General features: G+C 32.8%; 1 protein-coding gene across 1 annotated transcript in view; it reads left to right on the top strand.

Moving 5' to 3' along the window:
- oc (ocelliless) overlaps positions 1-12,164 on the top strand; it is a 151,341-nt gene that overhangs the window by 119,791 nt on the left and 19,386 nt on the right. The window contains 2 exon segments of the mRNA XM_014246040.3: positions 2,896-3,134; positions 9,740-9,894. Of these exon segments, the coding sequence (XP_014101515.3) occupies positions 2,896-3,134; positions 9,740-9,894 (394 nt within the window).

Consider the following 12,164-nt stretch of genomic DNA (forward strand, 5'->3'; position numbering starts at 1 on the left):
CATACATGTATATTTATGTATATACAATAGTATGTACTTATAGGACACTAATGATCTGTATCATTGTGGTAGAGAGAAGAAAAAAAAAGAAATCGCGGTAATTTGTGGTTGTTGTCATGCTTCGACTTATGTAATGTGATATGTGGAGGTACATATATATACTTATACATGTATATAAGAGTATAGTTTTTGCTGCCAGTGTAGAATAGTACATTGCATATAAGTACTGGGACATATGAGTACTAGACTGCTCAATTTTCTGAAGTATGACGCACGAGTTTTGAGAAAATTAAAGATTTTAAATCGCGAAATTATCTCCTTTTTGTATTTTTCACAATTTTGTATATCCTGCACAGAGTCAAACATCGAAGCCACTGTAATATATATATGTAAATGATCAACGTGATGAGCTGTGCTGATTTTGTCAAGTCCGTTTGTTTGTATATACGTGAACTAGTCCCTCAGTTTTTGAGATACCACTCTGAAATTTCGCACACTTTCATTTTCCCCCAAGAATTTGTTTACCTGACGAAACCGTCGAAATCGAATCACTATAGCACATAGATGCTATACTAACTGTACGATCAAATTCAAGTCAGTGTATGGAAAACTTTTTTATTTGGCAATTATTTGTTTATATTGTCAAATTTCGCCTTGCACTTTTAACATTTTTTTAATTTTGTGGTTTTTGCTTTTTAATTTTGATAACATATTCTTTAAAATTTGGCTGTTTTTATAGCAGAAAACTTCCGAAATCGAGCTAAGTTCGGTTATTCATATATCTATTGTGATAAAATTCTGCACCTTAATGTTTTTAAATGCCGTTTTTAATTTTTTTCATTAATACAGCTTCTGTCGCAAGTAATTTTGATTAATATTTTTTAAAAATATTCGGTTAAGCATATATTATATTTATTATAATAAAATGAGCCACCTTAATGATTATAGCATACATTTTTTTCATATAATATTGAAATATTTTTGTTTACCATAACTAATTTCACTAATATTTCATAATAATAATTTTTTTTTTTTACGTTTTTGCCCTTTGATTTTTCATTGCTTTCGGTTCTTTCTTCAAACAATAGCATCATGCATTTGCGGCGCAAGAGCATCTTGAAATTTTCATCAACACTTTGTCGCCTCATTTGCGGTGGCCTTTTTGATCTTACGCTCATCATAATTTCTTTCCTTTGTTTGCATTCAAAAATCAACCAAATAGATTAGGCATTTTACTCACACTAGACAAATAGCGCATACAATAGGCATTTATGTATACATACATACATATATAGTAAATATGTAGTAACAATAATCGTCCTACATAATCTTGCGACCTGGATTAATTTTCAAGTCTGTTTGTACCTGTAAATTGCAAAATGCACAATAACAGAAAAATTTTGCACATGCAGCATGCTACTTAAATACAAATTCGCATATTTTAAAATAGCAATGGAGTATACACATGCATACATATGTATATATTGAAGCACCGAATGTCCTGGCATCCTTTCCCGCATACATTGTCTGCAGCACGGCTTTGCGATTTTCCATTAACTTAAAATACGTTCCTCTGTGCCACACACAATTGCCGGCTTAGGACGTTCGTGCAAATTACTTATGTCCTGCGCTCGTGCACAAACAAATATCTATGCTTTTCGCAATTCCATATACATATACATATGTATATATGTTTGTTTATGGGAAATTTTATTTCCATCAGGTATGCAAAAAAAACTTCATATATGTGCATGGAGAACTGCGAACAATTGCACTTCACATATCCACACCTTCGTTTCGCATATGCGTTCACCATTTGACACAAAATGCAGTCTCCGACCGTCCGTCCGTGCGTTTATCCTTTCGCCCATTGTTTGGTATGGCTGTCAGTTGGTTGATCCTTTGCTCTGATTTGGTCTACCGCATGCCTTGCTTTTAACATGTTTCGTACCCTCAATAGGTCCGCCTCTAGCAGCAGCTATAAGCCAAAGCAATTCCCTACATAAACTACACACATATTATACATGTATGTAAGTTTTTCTCATTTCATATTTTCCTTATTTTTCCGATGAAATTTGCGCTTTGTTTTGTCAGATCGTTTTCACGTTTCATTGCATTCAAATGCATCGGTTACACGTTCATACATATGTATATATGTATGTATGCGTATACTTACACTGCAGTCGAAATTGCACTCGAACAACTTTCGTCACCCGAAATCAGTCAGTCAGCAGCCTCATCACCATCTTCATCATCATTAACCATTATCAGCCGTGAACGTTGGCCATTAGAGGTAACCATATACTCGACCCCAAATTACATGCTCACGCGCACACGTAAATTAATAACACATCTGTCTCAAATTTAAATTTATGAATACCCTTAAACAACAACAACAGCAATTAATGCATATACCAATTGCTTGCAATATAGCGAAACACACGTACGCACACATATGCATGCACACATAGATATGTGAATACAGTGTTAGTAAATGCAAGCATTCGTGGCGAGCGACCACCCCTCGTGTCGCTGTCTCTTGTATAGAGAATTCGTGCGCAAAATACTTGGCATTTATTCGTTCACGCAATTCCCGACGGGTGCCGCATTGTTTGGCGATTGTTGCAATTCGTCGTATGTTACTATTTGTCGGTAGCCAATGCCAAGCGCGCTAGACAATTGGCGTGTGTATTCGTAATTAGTGTGGGTGCATTAAATTCTGGATATTATTCACTTTTTTATTTATTCAATTTATTTACATATTTTAATTTATAATTTGTAATTATTATTTATTTATTTATATTGTTTAGTTATTTTAATTAATCATATTTTTTTCACACTACCTCTTCCGCTTACTAGCAATATATTTAACACACTTACTCTTCCACTCTATAGATTCCCGACCGTTAACCGCACAGTTATCACAGTGGCGCTGCACTCGACAGAAGCCTTAATGGCTGCGGGTTTTCTAAAATCCGGCGATTTGGGCCATCATCCGCACAGCTATGGCGGCCCGCATCCACATCATTCGGTGCCGCACGGGCCGCTGCCACCAGGAATGCCGATGCCGTCGCTTGGACCCTTTGGATTACCTCACGGTTTAGAAGCTGTTGGGTTCTCCCAAGGTATGTGGGGTAAATATCGAACCGATTTTGGTAGAAAAACTTAGCTTGATTTACAAAAAAAAAAAATAATAATAATAATGAGCGTTTTGAAATGTGTAGTGGTGCGCAAAGTGTTCTTCAAATATTATTGTAAAAAAATATTGAATTTAAATTACCAAAAGATAATAAAAAACAGTTTATTTTGAAGTTTACTAAACAAAAATATTCGAAAGATATTATTGTAGGAAAATATTGAATTAAAAAATGATAACAAAAAATTGTTTTTTAAAAATAAAAATCATAAAAATTATTTTTTTTAATCCTAAAATTACAAAAAAAAATAGAAAAAAAAATTTTAATTTAAAAATAAATTATGCAAATTATTACTACTACAAAAAAAATTAAGTTAAATTTTATAATAATATTTAGAACACTTTGCACACGAAAAGGAATGCTTAAAATTATTTGTTGCTAGTACTTGTAGAATTTGTTGCATACATGTACAATACACATATTTGTGGTAACTATATCTTGAAACTTAAATATTGTTCAGATGGGACTGCTATCATACAAACTGATCATTAAAAATCAATTCCTTGTATGGAACACGTTTTTATTTGACGAGCTATCTTGACGAAATTCGGCACGGATTATTGCCCAAAGCAAGGCTACCATTTTCCAATGTATTGTTTCGATCGGACCACTATAGCATATAGCTGTCATACAAACTGGTCGATGAAAATCAAGAAAGATATTTTTGTATACACTTTTATGCTATAAAAATGCACCCGTGAAGGGTATTATAGCATCCGTGAAGCCGAGGTTAACGTGTTTTCTTGTTTTTTTTTATGCAACTGACACAAAACTCTCTCAATAAATGTTTTGATAACAGTCTATTTGATTTCAAAACAAACAATAAGTCTTAATTTCGACAAATATTTCAAAAAATGTAGACATTCTTCCTACAACTATTCAAGTACTTTTCGGGGCAACACACACATTACTCTTTCCCTCTCTCGCACTTTCTAAAATCAATGAGAAATGCATATCATTGAGGTGAGATAAAATAATTTAGACATATTGACGATCAGGTGCATTAACCCGTAAAATTATAAACAAATTGGCTGCATTTGACACGAAACGAATTTACAAAACACCGCTACAATAAACCGTAACCGAGGAATTCTATTGAAAGAGCGACACATTAACACAAATATTGTTACAAAACTGATTTGACAATGAGAAAGATACAGCAGATACCAAAACAATCACGACTATAGCCACATCTAAGCAACAACAAATTGAAAAAAATATTCACAAACCAAAAGCAATACCAAAAAAAAACAAAAAAAAAACGAAAGCAATAACGTTAATAATGACAACAAGAACAAACCTCACCCTACTACAGAATTTTATTGAGTTGCATTGCAGTGAAAGAAAACGAAAACTTAAAAATCATGCTCGCCGCATTGTAATGCATTTCTGTGGAAGCGTGAATCTCAGAAGAAGCGATAAAAATAAAATAAAATTAAAATAATAATATGCAATGGCAGATACTACTGAGAATTTTAGTAGAGACTGTGCGATATATAAGAAAATTTATGTAACAAAAACAACAACAACAACAACAACAACAAGACATAGCAGGCAGACAGTTGGTCGTCCACGTTGACTGGCAATCGCACATCCGTTTAGCGAGCAAGTCAAGTGTAGTGAAACTGATTCGCAATGAAATTGAGACGCGTACCAGAATGCCTCAATGAATGGGTTGCGCTTGCCCTCGCCCTTATATACACACATGTGTGCATATTTGCCAGCTTGCAAGCAATGACAAATGAGCCGAAGTTTGCCAGTTGCCAGCTGCAGTCAAAGCCCTCCAGTTGAAGCGTGCATGGAGTTGTTGGCAAACTGAGTGAATTTTGTGCTACTGATATGCCACTGATAACTTAATTTTAATAAAAATGACAAGGTGATTTCAACTGGAAAGCAACACCAACATGCCGCTTGAACGCCGCATGGCCGTTAAAGCAGAAGAGTGCCGCTGCCGACTGGTGTAGTAAGCGGCTGAAAATGATGTCAAAATTATAAATATAAATGTTGCTTGCTTATACATTGTATGTCTGTATACACCTATGTTTGTATGTACCTACGTTGTTTCATATTTTGTCATCACATACTGCATATCATTGTGGCAAACCAACCAAAACAAAGTAGTAGAAAGTAAAAAAGAAACAAATAGTGAACGCAACAATAAATGATTTCAATATTTTACTCACGCCATTCACCGATCGACATCATTATCAATAATATTGTCAAAATGAATAATGAGCAGCAGCAATCTGTGGCAACTAACCAAGCCTACGAGTGCATATACCTATGCATACATACTCTTATATGTACATTTGAGTGGTGGTTTATTTTGAAAGGGGCATAAGTCGGTTTTTAGTTTTTTTTTAAGAAAGAAGATATTTATGACAAATTTTAAAAATACTGCACAATGTTTTTTTTGGAATTGCAAATATTTTTTTAAGAAAAAACATATTTATGACAAATTTTTAAAATATTGCACAATTTATTTTTTTGGAATTGCACAATATTTTTTTTTGCAAAAATACTTTGTCTTTATTTTGATTAAAATTTAAAAAAAATATTGTTTTTTTTAATATTGTGCAATTTCAAAAAAATATTGTGCAATATTTTTAAAATTTAAAAAACAATATTTTTTTAAATTGCAAAATATTTGTTTTTCGTAAAAATACAGAAATTAAATTACTTGCTAGTTGTACATATATGAAAATGACTTGAAATCAACGGATAGAAGGTGTCAATTTTACAAAGAGCTTTTAAAGTATGGCTTGCTAATTTTTGAATGGAGAGCTAAAAAATTAGAGAAAATGCTTTAGATAATATGTTAAACCGGCTTAAAAGTTTAAGAAATGTGCTATTTACTTCAAAAATATCACCAAAGTCTTAATTATTGACTTAAACGGTTTTAGAAGTTAGCATCTTATATGCACTACATGCACTCAAACGTGTCCAGAATATATGTATATGAAGCAAGCAATAAATGTATTACAACGAAAGAGTGCAGCAGACGACTAATAATGATAAGAGAAAAACTTTTTGAACGCTCAAGATAATGTACGACAAATTGCTGAGCAAAGTGGAGAAGACTTACAGAAAAAGATATACATATGTATATATTAAAAAGGTTTAGCTTTCATTGAATATAAATTGATAAATGTTTAGTGGTTAAGCAACACGTGAGCAATAAATATGTGAATATACAATGTACAACAGTAGGAGGATAGAAAATGGATATTCAAGTTTTCAAAGACAGGTTAAAAATTAGTGATATTGGTGTTAAAGAAAATGTTTCAAAGAACATCGGAGAAATAGCAACTGTTTTCTGAACAGTTAGTTATAGACAGTATAAATTAAAACTCACAGGTGAATTTTTTATGGCATAAAGGGGTATAAATATATATTTTTCTTGATTTTGATCGTTCAGTTTGTATAGCAGTTATATGCTGTAGTAGTCCTATCAGAACAATATGTTCGGAGATTGTAGCGCTGCAATTCAAAATAATACATGTCAAATTTCGTGAAGATATCTCGTCAAATAAAAAAGTTTTCCATACAAGAACTTCATTTTGATCGTTCAGTTTGTATGTCAGCTATATGGTATAGTGATCCGATATCGGCGATATCGAGATATTAGCAGTTTCTCTGAAAGAAAATAATTTGTGCAAAATTTCATATCGACATCTCAAAAACTGAAGTACTAGTTTGTATATACATATACAAAGAGACAGCAGTTTCCATAACAATATATTTAATACTGACTCCATATGCTAAAAAAGTCAATTTCTAAATCATTTTCTCAAAAGCGCATAATATCACATACATATGTACTACTTTTCACGGCCTACTTAATTAAGGCCCTATAAGTTATCTTAAATGACTATTGCTGCCTTGCATAACCACCCTTTAAGCGACGGCCATTTTTCGCGGCAGCTGCAACTGCAACTGCAATTGAATTAATAAATTCAACATCTAACAATCGGGATTATACGGAGTGATCTTACGGCATATATGTATAAACATACATACATACACATGTATGGCTGTATGCCACCACATATAAAAGCAATGACTTTCACATTAACTGTATTATAGCGCTGGATCCTCCATTACGAATTTGAAAAGAGCGCACCCTCTCCCGCCAGCAATAACATTTGTTAATTTTGTTTTTCTTTGTTGCTGTAACATAGACACTAACATAGCGCAATCAAACTATAAAAAATTTATAAAAAAAATTAATTTGAAATTAAACCAGCTGTGAAGGTAAACGGGCGAAAAGGGTGTGCAGTCGCAAATAAAAAATTAAAAAAAAAAAAATAACTAAAAAAGTTATACGAACAAAAAATGTCGTATAACTAAGTATTAAATATGTAACGCATATTTCCCTCAGAAAGTAAGCGCACAAACAACAGCCAGCCAGAGCAAAGGACACAAAAGGACACGCACACAAATGCAAGAAAGCATTCATACAAACTTATCTTTAATGTTGGCGAACAATAGCCGAACGGCTTAGGACATACATACATACGTTGTAACTGCACAATAGAGATTGGGCGCAACATAGACAGCCACACTCACATATATATACATACATATACATAAATAATGCAGTATATAACAATAGCGCGACTGCTTTAGCCAACGAACCACTCAGCCAACCATTTAGCTTGTTTCGGCGGCGCTCGTGTGCCCACCACCCGATCGATGTGCGTGCTTGCGTGTTAGAGGGCAACCCAATTGAGAATTTCAAAAGCATACATATATACAGAGATGCAAAGAGTGAATTTTCTAATGTCGCGTTAATAAGGGTTGCAGCATTATACTTTCACTGGCAATTGAGGGTTGCAAATGGAAGAGACAGCTTTCTAATGCTAGTATATATGAATGTATATAGTATATACATGAGATTTATATAAAAAGTTACAAAGGCATATACAGATATATTTTATGTGAGTGTCGCCTTATGTGCCTATTTCGATTTGGAAAGTCACGTACATATGCAAATATAAATCTTATAATGTATATAAATGTTTATGATGAGCTTTTTTTAAGGTATATTAAGTTTGCCACGATTAATTTCTAACATCCAGAAGGAAATATTGAGACTTTATAAAATATATATAAATGATCAGCCTGACGAGCTGAGTCGATTTAGTTATGTTCATCTCTCCATCTATCTGCCTGCATATACGCGATCTAGTGCCCTAGTTTTTTAAATATCGATCTAAAATTTTGCATACGTACTTTTCTCCCCTTGAAGCTGCACATTTGTCGAAACCGGCGTTATCAAACCACTATAGCATGTAGCTGTCATACAAACTGGCCGACCAAAACCAAGTTCTTGTATGACAATTTTTTTTATTTGACAAGATATCATCAAGAAAATTTGCATAGATTATTATACAAAGCAATGCTTAAATAACCAGATAATATATATTGTTCAGATATAACTACTAAAGCATATAGTTTTCATACAAACGGACCGATCTTTTCTTCTTATTAAGTAAAATTAATATAAGAAATGCACTTGTGAAGGCTATAAAAGCTTCGATACACCCGAAGGTAGATTTTTTCTTATTTTTTTTTTTCTTTGCACTTGTGAAGGCTATAAAAGCTTCGTTACAGCCCAAGTAAATTACCGTTTTTCATGAAAAAAATAAAGAAAATCAACCTATTAAAAAATTTTTTTTTTCTTAATTTATTGATAATTTAATAAAATAAAATTTTTATATTAATTAATAATTAATAAAACATAAATAATAAAAAAAATATAAATAATAATTGAAATAATTATTAAATAAGATAATAAATAAAAATATAAATAATAATTATTTCAATTAGGTAGCTTTTTCCTTATTTTTTTTTTTTAATTCGACTTTATTTTTGTTCTTTTTTCGGTTTTTTGTTTTACTTTACATACAAGTAACTTGAGTTATTTATACATACACATATTATATATGTCTAAATAGAAGGCTAATCTCTATCATTTCTAACTTTTGCAATTATTTATTTTTGTGAATATTCTATTCATCTATTATCTATGACTAAATTTCATTAACTAAATTTTCCGCCGCCTTTAATTATAATTTTTTTTCTGTAGGTTGCTTAATTTTGTCTTAGTTTTGGTTTACTTTTGCAAACAAAAAAATTTCTTGTTGATAAATTTACTTTTGTTACCCGAAAAACAAATAGGTACAGCAATTTAAAGCCATACAATGGGCTACTAATTTTCTTAATTGAGTGAATTATAATTCTGAAACTAATTTTCATAAAATCAAAACTTGTTTAAAATTCATCTCCACCCAGGCAGCAATAAATTAAGCGTAAAAAAAGAGTATTTTCCTACTCTAAATGCAGCTTGATTTTATAATTTTTTTTTCAACTTGAGTTCTTTTTAAATTTTTTTTAACTAAAATTTTCAACCAAATACTGGTTACACAAAAAGAGGTAGAAAAATATATGTATGTAACTGCATTCCTTGACACATTTCAACGCAAGTTTAGGCAAATTGTTTGCACTTGAGCAGGATTATTAATCGTACTCGTCCACAGGTGTGAACACAAGAAAGCAGCGACGCGAAAGAACCACTTTTACACGCGCCCAATTGGACGTATTGGAGGCGCTATTTGGTAAAACACGCTATCCGGACATATTTATGCGTGAGGAAGTGGCGCTGAAGATCAATCTACCCGAATCCAGAGTACAGGTAAGCAAACACATATGCTTACATATATATATATATAAATAAATGTATATTTATTTACTTAAATGTAAGCTTACAGTAAGTTAAGCGTAAAAATCATTTAACTGTAGCGCTGACAAACCAACAAAAGCAACTATACCAGCAAATATATTTATGCACACACGTAAGCATGTGAAAGCAAATACTGCCGACAAGTAGTGCATACAATCTCAAAGATTTGAAGCATAAAAACATATGTGTCATTAATGTCTAACTACATATTAGCTTTTAGCGGGTGTTATACGACTTAACACTGGTATGCGCCTAAAAGCAGACAACGTCAGCCGGCAAGCAGTTAATGTCATAATCTAACGACTTTATGCGTATTTATAGCGCTATATATTTGCGTAATTCAAAGGCGTGCATGGTAATTATTCATTTGTAAAGCATTTTGCCTTATGCGTACCGAAGAGCAAATAATTTCCGACAATTACGTTAATGTCAAAAATCCGGAAAATCCATTGGGTAAACAAGACAGACCGGGAAACTTACGCACATCTTTGTGCTAGCAAATGCTGACTGCCTTCAGGCGGTTAACTGTAGATACATGCATATACATATACATATATACCATACATATACATATACACATACATACATATATATATCTATACGGAATCGGAATTGTGACGCATTTTGCAATTCAACTTCAACTCTTCACTCGCCGCCCTTCAGCCGTCTGCTGACTAGTTGTGGTGCAACAGCAGCTAAATGTCGCTGCATATCCTGCTGTGCAAACACTGCTTGCACACACACATACACGCATACAACAGTGTGGCTGTCGGCTTGTTTGCGGGGTAAATGCGATTTATGCCGCTGCCTTTTTTGGTATTCGGTAGCCGAAAGCTACAAATTGACTGACAGCAAAGGAAAATCTGCGCTAGCATCGGTAATCGGTAATAGCGGCTTGAAATCAATTTTTTTCCAGTTTTTGCATTTTATTTGTATGATGACATATTTTTCTGCCTTCTTTTATGTGACAGCCAACCAACCCTCTCGGTCCATTTGCGTGCGTACATACATATGTTTTTATATGCGTGTGAGGGGCTCTGAGCATTGAGTTGCTGCAGACGTGTTGTTCGGTTTGCTTGTTTTCATTTCATTTTTGGGCTTGTTTGTTTAGTTGTTTAGACGGGAGCGTTGACAAATTTTCGCCAACAATAATATCAATGGTACACAGAGCGGAAAATTCGAGCGGTCGTTGTTGTTGTTGTTGTTCACTGTTTGCATTGATGAGTTATGAGCAAAAATACTTAAGCACGTGTACTGACTATGTTTATTTGTTTTTTGAGTTTTGGTTTAGTCTAGTTAGCTGTTTTTGGAATTATTAGAACAAATTTAATTCTATACTAGATCCATGCAATCATATTTGAACTAATTTTTTATAGTAAAATAAATAAACTTAGAATCTGCATTTAGGTCACCAGATAAAATAACAGCTTTTCGCAAATATATTCTTCGAGAAGGGAAAATTTGTGTCGAAGCCTCTAAAAAAGTGCCAAGTTCTAACTTACGATATTTTATACAATTTTACGAAATTTTTGCAAATATTTTAAAACTTCACAAACCTTAAATCGAAATATCTCCAGCAGTATTGGAGTTAGCGTTTTAGCTCTAGAGATTTTTTTTAATTAAATTTTTTCCATAACTATTGTTATTTAAGAAATAAATGCAAAACATTTTATGAAAAAATCAGATTTAGTGGCCCGTACTTCCTCGCCCGTAAGAGTTACAACTTGGCCACAGTGAGCACTTTTGTAGAGCTTACAATTCTGAAAAAAATCCGACTTTGGTCAAAGTGATGCCTTGTAATGCCGCTAAGCTGTAGAGATTTAAAAATAAAAAATTAGAGTTTTCGTGTATTTTCAGCGGGAAATATTTACACGCGCTGATCTAGTACTTAAAATTATTATTAGGAGCTCAAAGTTGCAGGGACTTGTTTTTTTTAAGGTATTTCCAACAAAATGTTACGATGGGACCGAAAATAAATAGTTCAAAAAAACACCCTAATGTAAATATAGAGCGCTGTAATGCGGATGCAGATGAAAAAAATGTTGGATATACGTCTTTAAAAAGCTTATAATAAAAATATATTTATTTTATTTATACACTAGATTTGAAATTAGGGGACTAGACCAGTACAGAGCCCACGACAATGGCCTAATTTCGAAAATTTATTCTGAGATTAAGAAAACGAAACGAATTTGGCTCTATCAAGATTAATTAATTACATT

Source organism: Bactrocera oleae, chromosome 5 (genome assembly GCF_042242935.1).
Source record: "Bactrocera oleae isolate idBacOlea1 chromosome 5, idBacOlea1, whole genome shotgun sequence".
Classification (NCBI taxonomy): Eukaryota; Metazoa; Arthropoda; class Insecta; order Diptera; family Tephritidae; genus Bactrocera; species Bactrocera oleae.